At 36.6% G+C, this 21,584-nt stretch overlaps 1 protein-coding gene across 1 annotated transcript in view; it reads left to right on the top strand.

The window, feature by feature from the left end:
* Window positions 1-670: 670 nt before the first annotated feature.
* PALMD (palmdelphin) overlaps window positions 671-21,584 on the top strand; it is a gene marked incomplete in the record, with an annotated part of 89,291 nt that continues 68,377 nt past the window's right edge. The window contains 1 exon segment of the mRNA XM_053694045.1: window positions 671-883. Coding sequence (XP_053550020.1) covers window positions 839-883 — 45 coding nt within the window.

Below are 21,584 nucleotides of genomic sequence, written 5' to 3'. Positions count from 1 at the left end.
ATCCAGAGTTCTGAACCCAAAAAAAAAGCTTAGGTGCCTTTTTTCAAATAAAGATAGCAAGAGAACAAAGAAAAATTGAAAATAGGAGTAAATTAGAAAGTTGCTTAAAATTGCATGCTCTATCATAATCACAAAAGAAAAAAAAAAATGGGTTTAGTGTCCCTTTAACTAAAGGTTTTAACCTATTCTTGCTGCAATTGATTAATTTTGTGTGTTTTTTTTTTTATTTCTTCAAAAAATCTACAATACAAAACAATCATAAAATTGTTTGTGTTAACTTTTTTTTTAGCTTTAAGAATAGCACAATATAATATTAAAATCTGCTTTACATACTCATTCACTGTATCACAGACAAAAAAACAAATAATATTTTATTCTTTCTTCTTTATCAATATGCCTTTAAAAGCAAACTAATAACAAAACTGAAAACTGTATTTCATTTTTTATGTTTAAAAACCTATGCAAAATATATAAATAAATAAAAACCATTGCTATTATTACAACACAATTAAAAAAAATCTATCTGGTGATGTAATTCAACATCTTTGTATTTGACAACAAAGATCTGGCAGCTTGTTCATATACAATAATATTGGGCTGTGCAGTTGTGACTTGTTAGTAATAGCAACCTATGAGGCTGACTGTAGAGCACACCCTATACACCATGTGCCTGTCTGGGCTGATCCATTCTGAGCTGCTAGCTCCTGCTTTACACTCTATTCTTCACATTGGCTTAGGATCAGTCCCCACATACATAGCAACTTTCCTGTCCCTACTTGAGCAACAGAATTACCTTCAGTTTGCAAAAACCCTGAATGTTTATTTGTAACTTTCCAGGATGGAAGAAGCTGAATTGATGAAGGAGAGACTGCTAGCCATTACTGTAAGTTATATACTTGCTTATTTATTATTTGTTGCTAGTAATACAATTTTCTATATATGGTGGTTTTTACACTCTGGGATCTTGGGGGGTGCTTTATAACTAAAATGTGATTGTGTTTTTGGCTAATATTTGATATGTTTTTTTGTTGTTTGTTTTTTACTTAAATGCCACATGCTCAATATAGTATGAAAATGACAGTCACTTGTAGCAATGCAAACATTCCACACTGGCTGCCTGCATTCTATGCTCACTTGAAGGACACTCGGTCAAATGCCTGGCTAAGGATTAGGATATATTACTGCTGAAATAATATGTTCCTAAATTGCACAACAGCCTAACCTTTTCACTCACGTCTACTGGCTCTTCTGTATGAAACACTGAGTGTTTGTTAGACCATAACCATCTTAAATATGACTGCTGTATTTTTCCTATTTAGATTTGGTTCCACATGTTGCAGTCAAACAATATATATGTCCCATTCTCCTCTCTTTTGTATTGCCCAAATATTGTGGGCTGACCTTTTTCAGAAAGTTTGTAGCACTTAATCCCTATATACAACAAAAATAAATAAATCTGATCTTCATGATTAATTGTGTTCATTGTGCAGTGAGATCTTGCCCACTTTCAAAAATAGACTCCAAATTAATAGCAGGATTTTAGTAACTATAAGTGTTTTTTACAACAGTCCTAGCTTTTCATTTTATATTGTAAACTTGCAAGGGCCAAGTCTTACAACTCTTTCTGGCTGCCCATGAATATTTGTTCTGAAAAAATGTGCCCCTTCTATGTCATGGTCAAGAAATATTTGATCCTAATAATATGTTGTAATGTGTAAGCTGATATTGTTGCATGTAGTTACAATCTTCTTTTCATAAAATTCTTTCCATGCATATAAAATGTCATAGTCGCGGTACCCATAATAGAAGTGTTAAACTTGCTGAATTATGGGGTGGGGGGGGGGGGCTCTTTGCCTTTTATATTGCATAAGACGTACCCAACATGTATTGCAATATTAAAATATTTACATGTTGCTGATGTATTCTAGGGTTGGTTATTGGAATAAAATTTGTTGTGGATGACAAATGCTTGTATTGGCTGTTTAGATATAGGGGACGAATTATCAAGCTCCGAATGGAGCTTGATGCCCGTGTTTCCAGTGAGCCTTCAGAAACAGAAATTATGAAGCAGCGGTCTAAAGATCGCTGCTCCATAACCTGTCCGCCTGCTCTGAAACCGCGGACAGAAATCAACCTGATCCAATATGATCGGGTTGATTGACAACCCGCGAATCTGCAGGGGGCGGTATTGCACAAGCATTTCTGGTAAACTGCTTGTGCAATGATAAATGCCGACAGCGTATGCTGTCGGCATTTATCGATGTGCAGCGGACATGATAAGCTACATCGTATCATGTCCGCTCGCACTTTGATAAATATGCCCCTTAGAATAAGCTAAGAGCTTTTTCCCCATTGAGATTCATCTGGTACATACTGTATGTTATAATGCAGGCATGGCCATCCTATGTCCTGATGGTACAATTTGACTCTCTAAAGTAATGTTTCTTCGGACCTCTTCTTCTCCAACATGACCCAGTGAAGGCTTTTTTGACATTGATACTTTGTAGCATTATTCCTTAGAGCAGAAGACATGCACTGATATAAAGATTCTGTCTGTGTCTGTCCACTAACACAGGTACTTTATAGCAGCACAGATACTGACACAGATACAGTGCTGTGTATCTAGCTACATATTTGTTTATCTGATTCAATTCATTTGTTTTCTTTGTTGTATCTAAAATGGGGTATTTGCATTTGAAATGTATTAGAGTTTTTTTTAATGTACCTGTAATCAAATAAAAAGGTTTGTTTTTATGCTTGTGCATATCACTGTGCTCCAATAGCACTCTGGGCGTTATCTGTATCTGCCAGTGGGCTGCCGTCCCACAGTATGCACTTCCACCTAGTTTTAATATTAAAATAATCACCTTTTTAATAAACTTAAAAAAAATATATGTGTAATGACATTTTTTACAGCCTAAATGTACACTGCGCTATACAATTTGTTTCTCCTCAATGTTTACAAATTATTATCATACCTAGTTCAGAGTATTAAATGCATGGGAAATTGTTCTTTCGTGTTTATTTTGGTTCTTGAAATAGTTGGTTTTGCTCATTAAAACCACTTGGGCTGAGTCTGCTGATAAAGCATACCTGCTAATGTTATTTAAACACACAACCTAATAGGTATTGAAATACTAGTTATGGCTATGGGTTTAATGAGCACAACCAGTTATTTAGATACAAAAATATGTGTATCATGTACCCCACTGAGAGATTAATTAGTGCAATTGTCTCTGTGTACATAGATTTTATACAGAGAATACTTTTTTTATCCATATTTTCAGTATAGGTTGCGGTTTATGCAGGCAAAAGCAGCTGTTTCATATAACAAAATAAAGTTAAATAAGCCGTTTGCAACCAATTAAATCAGTGTTTCACAAACCCAATCCTCAGGACCCTTAACGAGCCAGATATTAATTATATCTTCACTACAGCACAGGTGAAATAAACAGCTGATCAGTAACCATGGTTACTAACCTGACTTAACCATCAGCTGATTATTTCACGTGTGCTCCAGTTAAGATATAATGAATATCTGGCGTGAGGACTGGGATTGGGAAACATTGCATTAAATACACTCCAGCAGGGAAAATGGACCATTGGGTACACAGTAAAGGGGACAACTTGTAGTGTACAATGTATAGACGTACGTATGGTCCCTCATGTGACAAGGCTAGAAGCCTCTGCCTATAGGATCTAAAGAGACCTTGCATAGAAATTTGGGAGGTTTTCTCCCTGTGGGTAGAAAGTGAATGCAGGTCAATTTGTTTTTGCCACTTACTGGAATTGAAGCTTAATAGAGCATGAAAGGATTTCCTGCATATAAAAATATGTCACTGAACATTGTCTTAATGCCAACTATAATAATTGCAGTCACAATCTCCACTCTAAGGGGGGCAAAACATCTAGATGCTATAAAATAATATGGAAAAAGTCCTAAATGGTGAAGCTAACAGTGAATTAAATAGTGCAAGAACGGACCCCACATAACACAACACTAGGTTCATAGATATTGAGAAAGCTCTAGTCTAATCCAAAAGGTTTATGTTATTCTTTTGAGTGTATTCACTAAAGCATTGTTTCTCAACCGCGGCCCTCAAGTACCCCCCAACAGGCCAGGTTTTCATTATTGCTGAACTAGAGCCTAGGTGAAATAATCAGCTGATCAGTAACTATGGTAACTAACCTGCTCTCACCCATCAGCTGATTATTTCACCTGCACTAAAGTATGGACAGATAAATAAGCTAAAAAGGACATGTAAATGACAATAAATCTTACATGTTCTCATAGAATATGCAATTTTAAGATATTTTTCATTTTAATTGCTTTTATATAACGGCATTTAGCCCCTGAAAAAGCTAAAGTCAATTTAAAAGCAGCAATGCACTACTGGGAGCAGGGCACAATTGGTGAGCCAATGGCAAAAGGCATATGTGTGTATCCTAGCCACTAATCAGCAGCTGGCTCCCAATAGTGCATTGCTGCTCTTGAGTCTACCTAGGTATGATTTTCAATAAAGGATGCAAGACAATGAAGTAAAATTTGACAGCAGAAGTAAACTGAAACGTTAATCATTGTCATTGGCTCACCAGATGTATTCAGCTACCTCTGAGTAGTACATTACTGCTCTGGAGCTTATTTTAAGTATGTGTTTAACACCTTTTGCAGAGGTTAAACCCATAATTATACACAATAGTGTAATAATAAAAGTGCTTTAACATCGAAAATTTTCTTAGTGCTAATGTTTATATAAAACCTAAATTATTTCTTTCATGATTTTGATAGTGCATGCAATTTTAAACAACTTTCTAATTTATACCTATAATTTTTTTCTTCATTCTTTTGGTATCTTTATTTGAAAAAGCAGGAATGTAAGCTTAGGAGCTGGCCCATTTTTGGTTGAGCACCCTGGGTAGTGCTTGCTGATAGGTGGATACATTTAGCTTCCATTCCTGCTTTTTCAAATAAAGATAGCAAGAAAACAAAGAAAAAAATGATAATAGGAGTAAATTAGAAAGTTGATTAAAATTGCTGCTCTATCTGAATCATAAAAGAAAAAAATTGGGTTTCATATCCCTTTAATTTTAACCCTTTGAGTGCTAATGACGGCTCTGAGCCGTCACAGAGTTTCCCACCCTGGTGCTAATGACGGCTCAGAGCCGTCACCAGCACTCTCCCAACTTGAGGGAGATCGGGGGGCTCCCACCCTGCTCCTACCCCGGCGATCATGCCTGTAGATTGACAGGCATCCCCGGGGCTTCCCATTTTGCGTGGTGACGTCACCGCGCAACTTTATTTATACTTAACAATGTTAAGTATAGGAGCAGGGGGCATGCTGCTTAGAAGCCTGTATCTCAGGCATCTAAGCAGCTACAGACCCCCAAGACCCACCATTGGAAAGGTAATCACCTAACCTTTCCAACAATGTAAGTCTTGGGTCTGGGGGAAAAAAATTGTTAAAAAAGCGTACCACCAAGGTGGGAAAGTGCTTAGCACTCAAAGGGTTAATAATAACGTTGTATTTTCAAATATATTACATAATAACACATCTTTGCAAAATATATATCTGCATTTCCTTTTAGAAGACATTAGAGAAAGCAATAAATATTATAGAAAGCAATTTTCCCAAGGACATTTAACACTATTGTTTCCCACTTTTAAAACAGGTAGATAATGTCATAAATAAATAATCTTTAACTCTTGTTTTATTATTCTTTGGGGTTTAACCCATCTGACTCCCAAGGGGTAAAAGCTAATTTATATATCCCATTCTCTGCAATAAAACACCGGAAGCAACAAAGAGGTTAAGCCTTTTAGTATTCTTTTATATATATACATTAGCTGTCTCCAAGAGAAACACACAGCGATTGTGGGTGTTTTAATAATACATTTAATGCATTACGGCTTGGAACATGTTGTAACTCTTCTGCTTAGTGATTATGAGCTTGTTGAGATTATGAATTCAAAGTTCTATTCCATGGTTAAATTGTTAGGGTTGTATAATGGAATACATATACTTATACTCAATTTTTATGTGAATAAATAATATTTAAAAAAACAGCATTATAATAAACTTTAAAAAAAACAGCAAAATGGGACAGTAAAGCCAAAATTAAACTATCATGATTCTGATGCATTTTTAAACAACTTAAACCCAAATGTTTTCTATTTTGTGATTCAGATCGAGAATCAAATTTTAAGCAGCATTCCAATTTACTTCTATTATCTAATTTGCTTCATTCTTTCGACATCCTTTGTTGAAGAAATAACAATGCCAATCACACGAGGCTTCTATGTGCAGCCACCAATCTAGATATGCTTTTCAGCAAAGGATATCAAGAGAATAAAGCAAATTAGATAATAGAAGGAAATTCGAAAGTTGTTTACATTTGCGTGCTCTTTCCAATTTATGAAAGAAAACATTTGGGTTCCATGTCCCTATAAATGATCAGATTTGCTTTATTCTCATGGTATTCTTTGTTGCAAAGTAAGCTTTGGTTGGCTTAGGAGCAACAATGATAGGAGGTATATTTGTGTAGCATCCAATCACCAGCTAGTTGATCCCAGAAGTGCATAGCTGCTTCTGAATATACCTAGGTATGCTCTTCAACAAAGGATACCAAGAGAACAGAACAAATTTGATAATAGAAGTAAATTGGAAAGTTGTTCAAAATTGTATGTTCTGGCTGAATCATAAAATTAAAAAATTGTTTTTTGTCCTTTATTCTTTCAATTTAGGGTTTTTACAAATGATGCAGCTTGTCTAAGCCAGCTATTCATGTTGTCTGCTCTATCTGACCAAATCATGAACGTTTCATTTTGACTTTACTGTCTCTTTAAAAATGCCATGGATGGAATGCAAGATAACTTTACAAAGAGCTGTTGTTTTGGCATTAAAAATAGTTAAATAGTTAAAGGGATGGGAAAAACTCATGGAAAAGAGATCTTATTTGTAACTTTATTATTGCACAAATACTTATTGGTAACTGGTAACTATGTATTTTTATCCTCTGCTAAGGGGTTAATCACATAATATTGTAGTGGAAAAATTACATCCTCAGATGTCAGAGCATCACTTTTTTTTTTTTGGAACCCACGAGACGCTAGTGACAAATGAAATCCATTTCCGATTGGTTGTGCATCCGGTGACCTCACAGAGACACTGACCAATGAGATGATACAATAACGGCCGAGGGCAGATACGCTCCAGAGAGTTCTGTTCTAATCAGAGCCTCGGGCGCCGCAACTGCCTCTGGGAACCTAACCATGGGCCCTAATCCTGAAGGTTCTCTGTCAAAATGCGTGTGCGACGGATAATAATCCGACAGACAAATGTCCGTCAGATAACAGTCCGGTCTGTCTGAGAACCTTTAAAAGCACTTTGTGGGGGGTGGGACCCATGGTTAGGTTCCCAGAGGCAGTTGCGGCGCCCGAGGCTCTGATTAGAACAGAACTCTCTGGAGCGTATCTGCCCTCGGCCGTTATTGCATCATCTGATTGGTCCGTGTCTCTGTGAGGTCACCAGATGCACAACCAGTCAGATAATGGATTCAATTTGTCGCTAGCGCCTAGTTGGAACCCCCAAGCACTGCAGCTCCTGAGCTGAACACAGCCTGTGATTGGCTAGGTTGTGCAACTGCTGATTGGCTAACTGTCTGTTTCCTGCTTGGGACTTTATATGTTTAACCCCTTTGCGGGGTTAAATACACAGTTTCACAGTAAACATTATATGCTCTAACAAATTAGAAAAGTTCGATTTTTTTTTTGCACTAAAATGCCACTTTAAACTCGCACACCATGCTATGTCCTGCAAATAAGTTGCAAGGTAGGCAGCTCTGGAGCAGACTGCAACAAACAAGAACTCAACAGCACCTTGTATTAAACAAAATTAGTCATGATTAAGGGCTAAACTCCCGAAACGTTGCTGAAACACTTTTGTACCTCCATGTGAGAAGATACATAATACATTTTGTTTAATACAAGGTGCTGTGGAGTTCTTGTTTGAGCTGCCTACCTTGCAACTTATTTGCAGGACATGGCATGATAGTTTCTAGGGTTTAACAGTCCCCCGTTTTTTCCACGTGCACCTGAAATTCTACCTGGGTGCTATACAACTTTTTTTGATGCAGTTTATTGAGCAGACTACAAGGTATACAGCACTGGATCAGGACTTTACCTATGTGTTTAACTCATTTGTAGGACACCAAAAAGTTACATGCTGTCATGAATTAGAGCCCTGTTTCTCAATACCAATTCTCAGTGCACACTAATAGGCAAGGTTTTCACGATTACCTTGGGTGAAAACAAGTTAATAACAATGGTTAATGATTAGATAATTATTTCACCTGTAATGCAGTTCAGATATCCTGAAAATCAGGCCCGTTGGTGTGCCCTGATGTCATGAATTGAGAAACACTGAATTATACCATGTTATTGTTACAGAATGTCCCTTTAGCCACTTTACAGGGATAAAAAAACAAACATATCAAGCAATGAGCATTTGCTTAGTAAAAATACTGTATCAAATTAGAATATTTAATTATTACCATGTGAATGTCCCTTTAAGATGAGGCCATCTAAAAATAGTTTGTGACAATCTATCAATGTCAGTGTTCATTGGTCACACACATACTGTAAGCTTTTTTTTCTGCATGTCTAGAATATTACATTTGCTTGTTTTAAAATACTTTTTTTTTTAATCAACGTTATTTGTTATTGGTTCTTACATGAAAATATATAGATGTTTACTGCAACATATTAAGTTTTACTGATGTTTTTATTAAAAATATAAATATTCATAACATCTGTAAATATTCTTGTTTAGATTTTTTTTTCACCCAGAAATCAAATACAAGAGAAAATCTATGACACAAAACAATTTATTTTTTAATGGCAAACTAGAATATACAATCTTCTTTCTATAGGTTGCAATTGTTGCTACATTAATAGACATATATATATATTAGGATACCTGAGGCTTTTTGTTCCCTTGAGAAAAAAAATAAAGTATATATGCCACGTCTGCAAAAGAACAACATTATAAAGAACACAGGTGAGGTTTGAGGCATTACTAGAACTCACTGGGCCCCAGGGCAAAGTCTGTAGCATCGCCCTTTCCACAGCATAGCTAATGAGCAATATATATATATATATATATATATATATATATATATATATATAATACATACACACATATACATATTATACACAGAGACACTCAAACACACACAAACACGTGCACTCACAAACGAATGCACACACAAACACATGCACACACACATACACAAGAGGGAGTTGAATGATGCACAGCCTAGCAAAGACCCCTAACAAACACTACAACACTAGGTTAGGGGTCTTAGGCGGTTAATTAGTGTAAGGGTAGTTTGCAATAGGGGGTTGTTGCATTTAGAGGGTTAATAGGTTAGAGGTAGTTTGCGATGGTGGGATATAGTGGATTAGGGGTTAATAATATAGCGGGGTAGTTTGCAATTGGGGGTGTTGGTTAGGAGGTTATTAGCAATGGGGGTTATGGCAGTTTAGGGGTTAATAGTGTAGCAGGTTTAGGTTGTGCTGGGGTGCTGGGGTATTTTATGCATATGAATTTTCTTGTATAATACATAATATTTTAAGTATCGTATTATTTTTTGTTAAATATAACTCAGTTATATAAAACTATCAAGTCGCCGGTACTGTCTTTTATAACATATTTATATAACAAAAATAAATATTTTTGTTTAAAGAAAAAAAAAAATCCCCAGCTGTTTAAAATCAATATAATAGTTAATATAATAGTATCGCATTGTACAATAGGATACATATACATGAAACATTGTATATACATGTATTAAAATAGCACCTATAGTTTTAATAGGAAGTTTTTTGTCTTTATTAGCAAGGTAGATCGCTGACATTCCGTAGTTATGTGCGTTAGCTGGGATTTAGCTGGGCGTTCCATGGGAGTAGTGTAGGTTTACTTACAGTTAGGTCAGGTATGTATTATATGAAGTGTTCCTACAAGTGGCGAAGTGGGCAGACTTTTGCTGAAGCTGCAATCCGTTATATTCCTATAGGAGACACTTTGGCACAGCATTGATAACAGTGATATCCAGCTTTAATTAAATCCAAAAAAATTGTACAGTATGTACCTTTTATTGCAGGCTGTTTGTTTGCTAAGGTTTTCTGCTCTGATTCATGAAAGTTTAATTTTGACTCAAGTTCAACTGTCCAATTAAAATTATCATTGGCTTGAGATATCTTGGTTGTTAGTAAGAGCTGCATCTCAAAATGTCCCCCACTTTAATGGATCCCCAGTGATCCATTTTACCTGCTTGCACTTTATTGCCATCACTGTCCAACTAATTAAAAGGACTTGATCCTGAGCTGGAACTCTGGCCATAAGGAGAAACAATAATCCTGGCCCAGCAACTAGTCCAGCCAGGGTATTGTCTAGTTCATTGAAAGAACATGATACCTATATTTTTGTTATTTCATGATTCAGATAGAGCATATCATTTTAAACAACTCTCAAATTTACTTCTATTATCAATTTTGCTTCACTCTCTTGGTATATATATATATATTATTATTATTTTTTTTGAAGGAGCGGCAATGCACTGCTGGCTGTTAGCTGAACAGATCAGGTGAGCCAATGACACACGGTCTATTTGTGCAGCCAGTAATAACCCGCTCACTCCCAGAAGTGCATTGCTGCTCCTGAACCTATCTAGATATGCTTTTCAACAAAGATTACAAAGAGAAACAAAGCAAATTAAATAACAGAAGTAAATTGTAAAGTTGTTTAAATAGGCATGCTCTATCTGAATCAAGAAAGAAAAATGTGGGGGTCACAGCATATTGTTTTTTTTCCCATTAATTATCATTAAAGGAACATAAAGTAAAATATAGATATGACCTAGTCTATATTGCTAGTGAAGGTTGTTTATTTGACTGATTTCATTGTGACAGCAGTCTCACATCTGCAAAGTCAGAGAGAATTATGGAAAAAGGGGATTAAATGGACACTCGTGTCAAAATTAAACTTTCATGATTCAGATATAGCACATGATTTTAAACAACTTTCCAATTTACTTCCATTAACAAAATGTGCACAGTCTTTTTATATTTACACTTTTTGAGTCAACAGCTCCTACTGAGCATGTGCAAGAATTTACAGAATATATGTATATGCATTTGTGATTGGCTGATGGCTGTCATATGATACAGGGGGAGTGGAAATGATACAGGGCAGTGGAAATAGGCATAATTTTTTTTTTTTATCCAGAAAAAATAATCTACTACTCACTTGAAGTTCAGATTAAGTGCTATTGAATTGGCTTTATATTGTGCATTTGTCTATTATGCAAATCTACTGTATTCACTGGTCCTTTAAATAAGGAAGGCGGAATAAAAAGAAAAAAAATGTAATTTCCCCCCACACTCACTGTACATAATTACTGATTAATTTAAAGGGACAGCATACTAATATTTCATTCACTCATAAAATCTTTATTTAAGAAAAAGAAATGAAACAATCTTTGCAGTATACATTTATTATGTATTTTGCCAGTATGTGCTGTGAAATACTTCAGAATATGGTTTGTTTTCGCAAGAGGCTAGAGTGACTCTATTCTACAAATTGGTCAGACCAGAAAACAAACTCATTCACATATCTATCTCTAAGTGAAGACAGCAAATAGAGACCAGAACCATGAATGCCACCTGACTTTTTAAGAGGTATATCCCTGAACTGCCCTTTATATATTTTTTTATTTTTTTATTTTATTTTTAAAGTTTTTATTTGATTTGAAAGAAAAAAGTAACAATTGGGGTCGCGCAGGACCCCTGCTCAAGTATCTGTAAACAAGAAGTTCATACAAATATATCCATGGAGGACTAACGTACATTAAACACATAAGAAACCAACTTTATATAAATTGTAGTTCCATACCCAATGAATAAGCAGTAAAATTCAATTAGGTGAGAACGCATATTTATAAAATAAAAAAGATTGAGGCGAAAATAGTCCGCCTAGTTGGAACCCTGGAGTGGGTTTTACTTTAGGGGGGGAGGAGGTGGGCTAATGCTGGGTATCTTAGGTCTATAAACATAAGGGTTGTTAGACTGAACAGAATATAAGAGGTAAAGATAGGTGTTGATTGCTCTAGGCATAAAATATTTTCCATAGCTTTCTTTAAAACTAAAACGCATAACAAAAATCTGGGCATCCTACAGGTTGAGAGCCCTTCTACCGTACCATGGGGCTTAACTGTATAGCATTTCTAGATTACATAGTTTAAGCTAAGTTCAGTCTAGAGTGGATGTGTTTGTAGTACAATGTTCAGCTGCCATATGCAACTTAGGGATCTCGTGATAATTAACAAAACGTTTGCATGTTCGTGGGTTATGCTTCCTTTACAAGGACTCCCTCAGGGCCCTGGCCACTGGCCCAGAAGGAGAAACAAATATCGTGTAATTGTTATCTTGGGCTAAATGTGATAATGATACTTAGGATAAGACACCACTAGAAATATACTTGTCCCCACTGAGGGCCCTCTCTCACCTCCAGGGCGGACAGACTCATAAGGATGGCATGATAATTATCCTTAAAAGTATCGTGTTTATGACCCACAGTTGGTAGAATTATAATATAGCTGCCATGACATCGATTACACAAATTTATGAAAATATCTCTCCCGGGGCCCTCCCCTAACCCACGGGGGGGATAAACAGATAAGATGTCCGCAATCTATATAGGAAATAGCCAACGGCAAACTGCATAGTCAATGCAAACTACCAGATAGAGCAACATCAAGGTCCCACAATAGTACTATCAGGGCTGACCCTAGGTGACGCTATATCATGCTCCCTGGGATGCCACCTACTAGAGAAATGGGGTGACCCAGACTGTATTATTATGCGCTTGAAACACCTATTTTTGGGGCGCTTAGTATGGTGAGCCAGAGCATAGAACATGTAAACACTAGCATATTAAAGATGCAACACAATATAAATGAACCTGAGCTAATGGTATCGACATAGGAACTTAAAGGGACACTCAATCAAAATTAAACTGTCATTATTCAGATAGAGAATGCCATTTTAAACAACTTTCCAATTTACTTAAATTATCTAAATATGCACAATCTTTTTATATTTAAACTTTTTGAGTCACCAGCTCCTACTGAGCATGTGCAAGAATAAGTGTGTATGCATTTGTGAATGGCTGATGGCTGTCACATGGTACGTGTATGCATTTGTGATTGGCTGGTGGCTGTCACATGGTACAGGGGGAGTGGAAAAAGACATAACTTTTAAAATTGTCAGAAAAAAATCTACTACTCATTTGAAGTTCAGACTAAGTGCTATTGCATTGTCTTGTTATCTGGCAATTGTTGATTATGCAAATGTACTGTGTTGACTGGTCCTTTAAGGAAAGTTCCCGTAACAAATAATGGCATAGTGAGACAGTATTGGGATAAGGGTTGTGAGCAGCAATAAACATGAGGTATGCTTGCAGTAATTATACAGGTAATATATATAATAGGGGGTTCAAGATAGCCATTTCAAATCAAGTTTTGTAATTCTTACGCTGACTTATTGTACACCAGTGACTTGGCAACATTTCCACAGTAAACTATACAGTCTTGAAAGCTAAAAGAGAGTTCCTAAAGTAGCTTGTGACACAGTGAGCTGTTATCAGGACAAAGATTTGTGGACATTAAGATGCAACATTCATGTCTACAATAGCTAAGTAGTCAGCACCCATCTAATGACTATCTGTATTCCCCTGCATTCATAGACTGCAAGTATATTTACAATAACTTTATGCAATTAGTATCTAAGAGCCAGCACAGGCTCATTATCAGGCAATTCACAGCATGCAATAAAAAAAAATAAAAAAAAATCTCAAATTATCGGTGAATGGATTATAGCTAAGGCAAATAAGTTATTGCACTTGAAGAGCAGTAGTTCAGACCTGTGGTCATCATATTCTCTTAACACAAGAGCTCTAAAAAATGTAAACGTAATCAAAAGCTTAAGTCTTAAACCTGTAGTTATATCCAATGAGAAGCAAAGAGCCCAGTTGGGAGATATCTTAATTTTACAAAGGACTAGTACTTTGTTCTAACAGGAGTAGTCGTAATCAAAAGTTCAAGGTTTAAGCCTACAGTTATATCCAGTGAGAAGCCATGAGTCCATTCGGGAGACAGCCTGAGTTTACAAAGGACCAGAACTTTCATCCTACTCCAGTCTTATTGCTAGGGCACCAGGCAGGAGAAAATAGAGGACGCAACCTTACCAACTCTAGTCTTATTGCTAGGGCACCAGGCAGGAGAAAATAGAGGACGCAACCTTACCAACTCTAGGAGTAGCAGCTCTTGTCTCATATAGGTCGCTTCAATTTTTGTTTCTATCGTCAGTTCCAAAGATAACTGTCGGTGAGCCTCTGGCTTCCGCCCATAGCCCATGCCATATTCTGCTGCTGCAGGCTTACCCTCAGGCCTCTGAGTGATCAGTCGCACCATTTCGTGGTCTCGACCTGCTGCTCTATTGTCTCGCCCTGCTTGTACCTCTACAGACAATTCACTGCGGGCCAAGGTAAATGAAGGCACTTTCTTCTTAGTGGGCTCCCGACTGTTGGGGTCAAATACATCCCCCTTGCTGGGACTCTGAGTGGGGATTTTCCGTCTCCTGTCCCCTTGTAGTGCAGCTGCCGTATCCATCGAGGGCCCTCGCACGTGGGAGCGTATTACTGCGTTCACCGCTTCTGCCACCTGGGTGAGTTGCGCTGAAAAAAGTGCCTGAAGGGTCTTGTACGACACATGTGCCATATTTACTGTAGTCAGGGAGTATGTTCCACTTACTATAATTCACAACGCTTTGCAGAAGGATCGAGTACCGGTCTCACAAAGGCTCGGATTTCTCGCCGTTGAACTTTTGTTGTGCTTTGTAATGAGTCTCTTTATGTAGAAAGGGTGCGATGGTGCAGCTAGTTCCTAGGAATTGTGGCGTAGTTCGAACTGCCCTTTATTTACAAAACCTTGTAAATTATGCTAACAAAAATTACAATATTAAAGGGACATAATACTCATATGCTTAAAGGGACATAATACTCATATGCTAAATCACTTGAAACTGATGCAGTATAATTGTGAAAATCTGACAGGAAAATATCACCTGAGCATCTCTATGTAAAAAAGGAAGATATTTTACCTCACAATCTCCTCAGCTCAGCAGAGTAAGTTCTGTGTAAAAAGTTATACTCAGCTGCTCCCAGCTGCAGGTAAAAAAATAAATAAATGAAGATATGAACAGCAGCCAATCAGCATCAACAGTGCTGAGGTCATGAACTCTTTTACTGTGATCTCATGAGATTTCACTTAACTCAATGAGATTTTATTGTAAACTTCCTTACACTGAATAGGGAAATAAGATGAGTGTGCAAGAAAGCTTGCTCCTTCCGCTGTCCCGGGACAGACATACTGATTTGCTGCTTAGAACAATGGGATGTGGCTACTGAGAAACTTTTGAGGTAAAATATCTTTCTTTTTTACATAGAGATGTTCAGGTGATATTTTCTAGTCAGCTTTTTACAGCTATACTGCATCACTTTCAAGTGTTTAAACATTTGGGTAGTATGGCCCTTTAATCACTTGCAAGTGATGTAGCATAACTGTAAAAAGCTTATTTGAAAATCTCACCTGAACATCTCTATGTAAAAAGGTAAGATATTTTACTTCACAATTTCTTTAGCTCATCAGAGTAAGTGCTCTGTGAATAGTTATACTTCAGATACTGTCCGGCAGCAAGTTGGGGGGGAAAAACAACAACAAAAATGTTTTGCCAATTAGTATCAGCAGTGCTGAGTTCATGCATTACTTTGCTATGATCTCATGAGATTTCACTGAAATCTTGTGAGATTTCATAGTAAACTTCCTTAAAGGTACAGTAAACTCTTAATTAGACATTCATGATTCAGACAGAGAATACAATTTTAAACAACTTTCCAATTTACTTCTGTTATTTAATTTGCTTCCTTCTCTTGTTATCATTTGCTGAAATGTTTATCTAGGTAAGCTCAGGAGCAGCAGATAACGTAGGTTCTAGCTGATGATTGGTGGCTGCATATATATATATATACCGATTTTCATTGGCTCACCCATGTGTTCAGTTAGAAACCCGAGTGCATTGCTGCTCCTTCAACAAATGATACAAAGAGAATGAAGCAAATTTGATAATAGAAGTAAACTGGAAAGTTGTTTAAAATTGTATGTTCTATATAAATCATGAAATACATTTTTGGGGTTTCATGTCCCTTTAAACTAAAAAAGGTAAATAACATGACTGTATCTCCACATGCCAGATACTCACTCCCTTGCAAGTCCTGGGACTAGCATTCTTAAAGGACCAGTCAACACATTAGATTAGCATAATCAACAAATGCAAGATAACAAGACAATGCAATAGCACTTAGTCTGAATTTCAAATGAGTAGTAGATTTTTTAAAACAAATTTCAAAGTTATGTATATTTCCACTCCCCTTGTACCATGTGATAGCAATCAGCCAATCACAAATGCATATACGTATAGTCTGTGAATTCTTGCACATGCTCAGTAGGATCTGGTGACTCAAACATTGTAAATATAAAAGACTGTGCACATTTTTTTTAATGGAAGTAAATTGGAAAGTTGTTTAAAATTTAAAGGTACAGTATACTGTAAAATAGTTTTTCCCTTAATGTGTTTACAATTGCTGTTTTTTACCAACTGCAGAGTAAAAAATGTATGAAAATGAGCTTTTTAAGGCTTTTTTGTGTATATTAAAGCTCTGATTTTGTGTTTTGAAGCCACAACCTAATAAAATGGGTTGAGCTTGTAGGTATAATCCAATCTCATTACTGTATCACATTGTGCAAATATACCTGCTGATTTATCTTATATCTGTCCTTAAAACAATCACCAGTACTTTGAGAGAACAATGGATAATCAACATTTTATTACCTTATCTCTGCTATATCGCACTTGGAGTGAAATTTCTTTTGCTGGCTGTGTTTACAAAGCTTATCTATAGCTGGTACTGGCGGCCACAAACTTTCAGAATAGGTGGCGATACCACATGCTAATTCAACAATTTCAAATGCCAATATAAGGGTAAAGGAGCTACTTGTAAACAACTTAATACACTCCAGCAGGTAAATTGGATCATTGGGAACAAATTAAAGGGGAGAAAATTTTTGCGTAAACTGTCCCTTTAATGCTGTATCTGAATCATGAAAATTTAATTTAACCTGAGTGTCCCTTTAAAGTCTCTTTACATCTCTTTACAGTGGGGTGTGAATCCTTAGGACATTTTGAGGTAAAATATATTTTCTTTTTTTTTTTTTTACCTAGAGGTGATCAGGTGATAGAGTCTAATCATTTTTTTACAGCTATTCTGCATCCCTTTCAAATGCTTCATTTGGGTAGCATGTCCATTTAAATTATTTTAAACCATTTCTTTTGTGCGTAGGATGTAGTATTAAACATTTTTAAAAATTGGCAGACTTGGTTACAAAACCATGTGGAATATGACAGTGTTTTACACATACATGATGTGTCTGTATATTTTAAATGATTTATTCCACAATAACCTCCACAGACAGATATTTGTGCCATAGTGTTGCCATGGCGGACATTACATGCCAAAAGTCTAATTCACCACTTACATCACCTCCTTAAATGAGACTGGAAAATGAATGTGTTGATCTTGGTCCTGTTAGAGCAGTTGTCTTTCTGGCACCGACCAACTTGAATTAGCAGTTGCTAGTTCCTAACTACCTCAATCATGGTGTTGATTTGATTGTCTCCAACTATACTTAAAAAGTATTTTGATGACTTTGCTGACCTCAAGGCTTTAAATTAATAGAACAGGTTTCTGATTTAAAAAGACCAGCTCAGCGCTTTTGAGCTTATAGATTTTATTGGGGTTCACGGTAATCACAAAAGGAACTTTAAAGTGATGGTAAATCCTAGCGTTTGTGAAATGCTAGGATTTACCAGTGCAACAAATAAAAGCGACTTTCAGTCAAGAAGTATAAAATACTTCATACTGAAAGTTCCTTTATTTCTTTGAACCTTTGCCGCTCTGAGTGCCTCAGGCCGCCTGCAACAGAACGCTATTTTTTCAATGAGGTGATATTTCCTAGACATGTGCATGGCGAAAAAATTTGGTTCGGTTCGGTTCGGATCGATTCGGATTTTTTCTAATTTCGGTTCGGAGCGATTCGAATTCGGAAAAATTTGAATCAATTTTGTTCGGATTTGTTTCGGATTCATTCGGATTCAAATAAATTCGGTTCGGATTTGTTTCGGATTTATTCGGATTCAAATAAATTCGGCTGGATTCGGTTCGATTCGGTTCGGAAATTCGGAATTTCGGTAAGTGTTAGGTGGGATTAGACTAGTATTATGTACTGTACATTAGGTGTTACCCATAGCAGAGTGATATAACCTAATATACTGTACAATACTAGTGTAATCCATGGCCATCCGAATCTACCGAAAAAATCCGAATAAATCCGAATAAATCCGAAGTAATTCGGATTTATTCGGTAGATTCGGCACTATTTTAATTCGGAGATTCGGTTCGATCCGAATCTCCGAATTTGCTGAATTTTCCGAATTTCCGAATCGAACCGAACCAAATCGCACATGTCTAATATTTCCACCTCTTAGCCAATAGCCGTGTGGCCCAGCTGGCATTATGCTGTATGGCTAGCACGCTATTGGCTAAGATCACCTCACTGAAAAATAGTGCTCTGCCGTAGGCAGCCTGAGGTGCTCAGAACGGCAAACGCTGCAGACAAATAAAGGAACTTTCAGTATGAAGTATTTTATACTTCATGACTGAAAGTCCCCTTTATTTGTTGCACTGGTAAATCCTAGCGTTTCACAAACGCTAGGATTTACTATCACTTTAAGGGACATGTAAATCAAAATTAAACTTTTATGGTTTAACTAGACAGGGTGCTTAACCTTAGCACTCAGAGGTTTTGGAACTATATTTTCCATGATGCTTAGCCAGCGTCTTCTATGATGTTCAGACACTTTTAAGGGACATTAAACACTTTGAGATATTAAAGGGACATGAAACCCAATTTTTTTTCTTTCATGATTCAGATAGAGCATACAATTTTAAACTTTTGTTCAATTTACTTCTATTATCTAATTTGTTTCATTCTCTTGGTATTCTTTGTTGAAAAAGCAATGCATTACTGGGAGATAATGTATTGGGTGAGCCAATAACATGAGGCATATGTGTGCAGCCACCAATCAGCAGATCCTGATCCTACCTAGGTATCCTTTTCAACAAATGATACCAAGAGAACAAAACAAATTAAATAATAGAAGTAAATTGGAAAGTTGTTTAACCCCTTAGTGACCAGAGCACTTTTCCATTTGTTGACCGTTTGGGACCAAGGCTATTTTTACATTTCTGCGGTGTTTGTGTTTAGCTGTAATTTCCCTCTTACTCATTTACTGTACCCACACATATTATATACCGTTTTTCTCGCCACTAAATGGACTTTCTAAAGATACCATTATTTTCATCATATCTTATAATTTACTATTAAAAAAATGATAAAATATGAGGAAAAAATGGAAAAAAAAACAATTTTTTCAAACTTTGACCCCCAAAATCTGTTGCACATCTACAATCACCAAAAAACACCCATGCTAAATAGTTTCTAAATTTTGTCCTGAGTTTAGAAATACCCAATGTTTACATCTTCTTTGCTTTTTTTGAAAGTTATAGGGCACTAAATAAAAGTAGCACTTTGCTATTTCAAAACCACTTTTTTTCAAAATTAGCGCTAGTTACATTGGGACACTGATATCTGTCAGGAATCCCTGAATATCCTTTAACATGTATATATATATATATTTTTAGAAGACATCCCAAAGTATTGATCTAGGCCCATTTTGGTATATTTCATGCTACCATTTCACCGCCAAATGCGATCAAATAAAAAAAAAAGTTCACTTTTTCACAAATTTTTTCACAAACTTTAGGTTTCTCACTGAAATTATTTACAAACAACTTGTGCAATTATTGCACAAATGGTTTTAAATGCTTCTCTGGGATCCCCTTTGTTCAGAAATAGCAGACTTATATGGTTTTTACATTGCTTTTTGGTAATTAGAAGGCCGCTAAATGCCACTGCGCACCACAAGTGTATTATGCGCAGCAGTGAAGGGGTTAATTAGGGAGCATTTAGGGAGCTTGTAGGGTTAATTTTAGCTTTAGTGTAGTGTAGTAAACAACCCCAAGTATTGATCTAGGCCCATTTTGGTATATTTCATGCCACCATTTCACCGCCAAATGCGATCAAATTAAAAAAAACTTTAAATATTTCACAATTTTAGGTTTCTCACTGAAATTATTTACAAACAGCTTGTGTAATTATGGCACAAATTGTTGTAAATGCTTCTCTGGGATCCCTTTTGTTCAGAAATAGCAGACATATATGGCTTTGGCGTTGCTTTTTGGTAGTTAGAAGGTCGCTAAATGCTGCTGCGCATCACACGTATATTATGTCTAGCAGTAAAGGAGTTAATTAGGGAGCTTGCAGGGTTAATTTTAGCTTTAGTGTAGAGATCAGCCTCCCACCTGACACATTAGACCCCCTGATCCCTCCCAAACAGCTCCCTTCCCTCCCCCACCCCACAATTGTCCCCGCCATCTTAAGTACTGGCAGAAAGTCTGCCAGTACTAAAATAAAAGTTTTTTGGGGGGTTTTAGTTTTTTTTTTTTTAAAAAATAATAATAATTCTTCTGCTGTGTAGGACCCCCCTTAGCCCCCAACCTCCCTGATCCCCCCCAAACAGCTCTTTAACCCCCTCCCCCTCTGCCTTTATTGTGCACCATATTGGGTACTGGCAGCTGTCTGCCAGTACCCAGTTTGAAAAATAATAATGTATTTTTTATTTTTTATTTTATTAAATATTTTATTTATTTCTGTAGTGTAGCTGCTCCCCCCTCAACATCCAACCCCCCACCCTCTCCCAGATGCCTTGATTTTAAAATCCCACCCTCCCCAGTCCTCTCCCACCCTCCAGATCTACAGCATATTGATTCTGTTTTCATAGATCTCACGTGCACGCGCGCACGTATGTAGTAAAACAAGTTTGCAATATACTTTCATTACTTATTTTGTTCCCTTTTCCTGTAATTTAAAGGGACAGTCTACACCAGAATTTGTTGTTTTATTGTTTTAAAAGATAGATAATCCCTTTATTACCCATTCCCCAGTTTTGCATAACCAACACAGTTATAATAATATACTTTTAACCTCTGTGATTATCTTGTATCTAAGCCTCTGCAAACTGCCCCTTTATTTCAGTTCTTTTGACAGATTTGCAGTTTAGCCAATCACTGCCTGCTCCCAGATAACTTCACGTGCACAAGCATAGTGTTATCTATATGAAATATGTGAACTAACACCCTCTAGTGGTGAAAAACTGTTCAAATGCATTCTGAAAAGAGGTGGCCTTCAAGGTCTAAGAAATTAGCATATGAACCTCCTAGATTAAGCTTGCA

This window comes from Bombina bombina, chromosome 10 (genome assembly GCF_027579735.1).
Source record: "Bombina bombina isolate aBomBom1 chromosome 10, aBomBom1.pri, whole genome shotgun sequence".
NCBI lineage: Eukaryota > Metazoa > Chordata > Amphibia > Anura > Bombinatoridae > Bombina > Bombina bombina.
The sequence above is the reverse complement of the archived record's forward strand: the minus strand, read 5'-3'. Positions and strand labels throughout refer to the sequence as shown.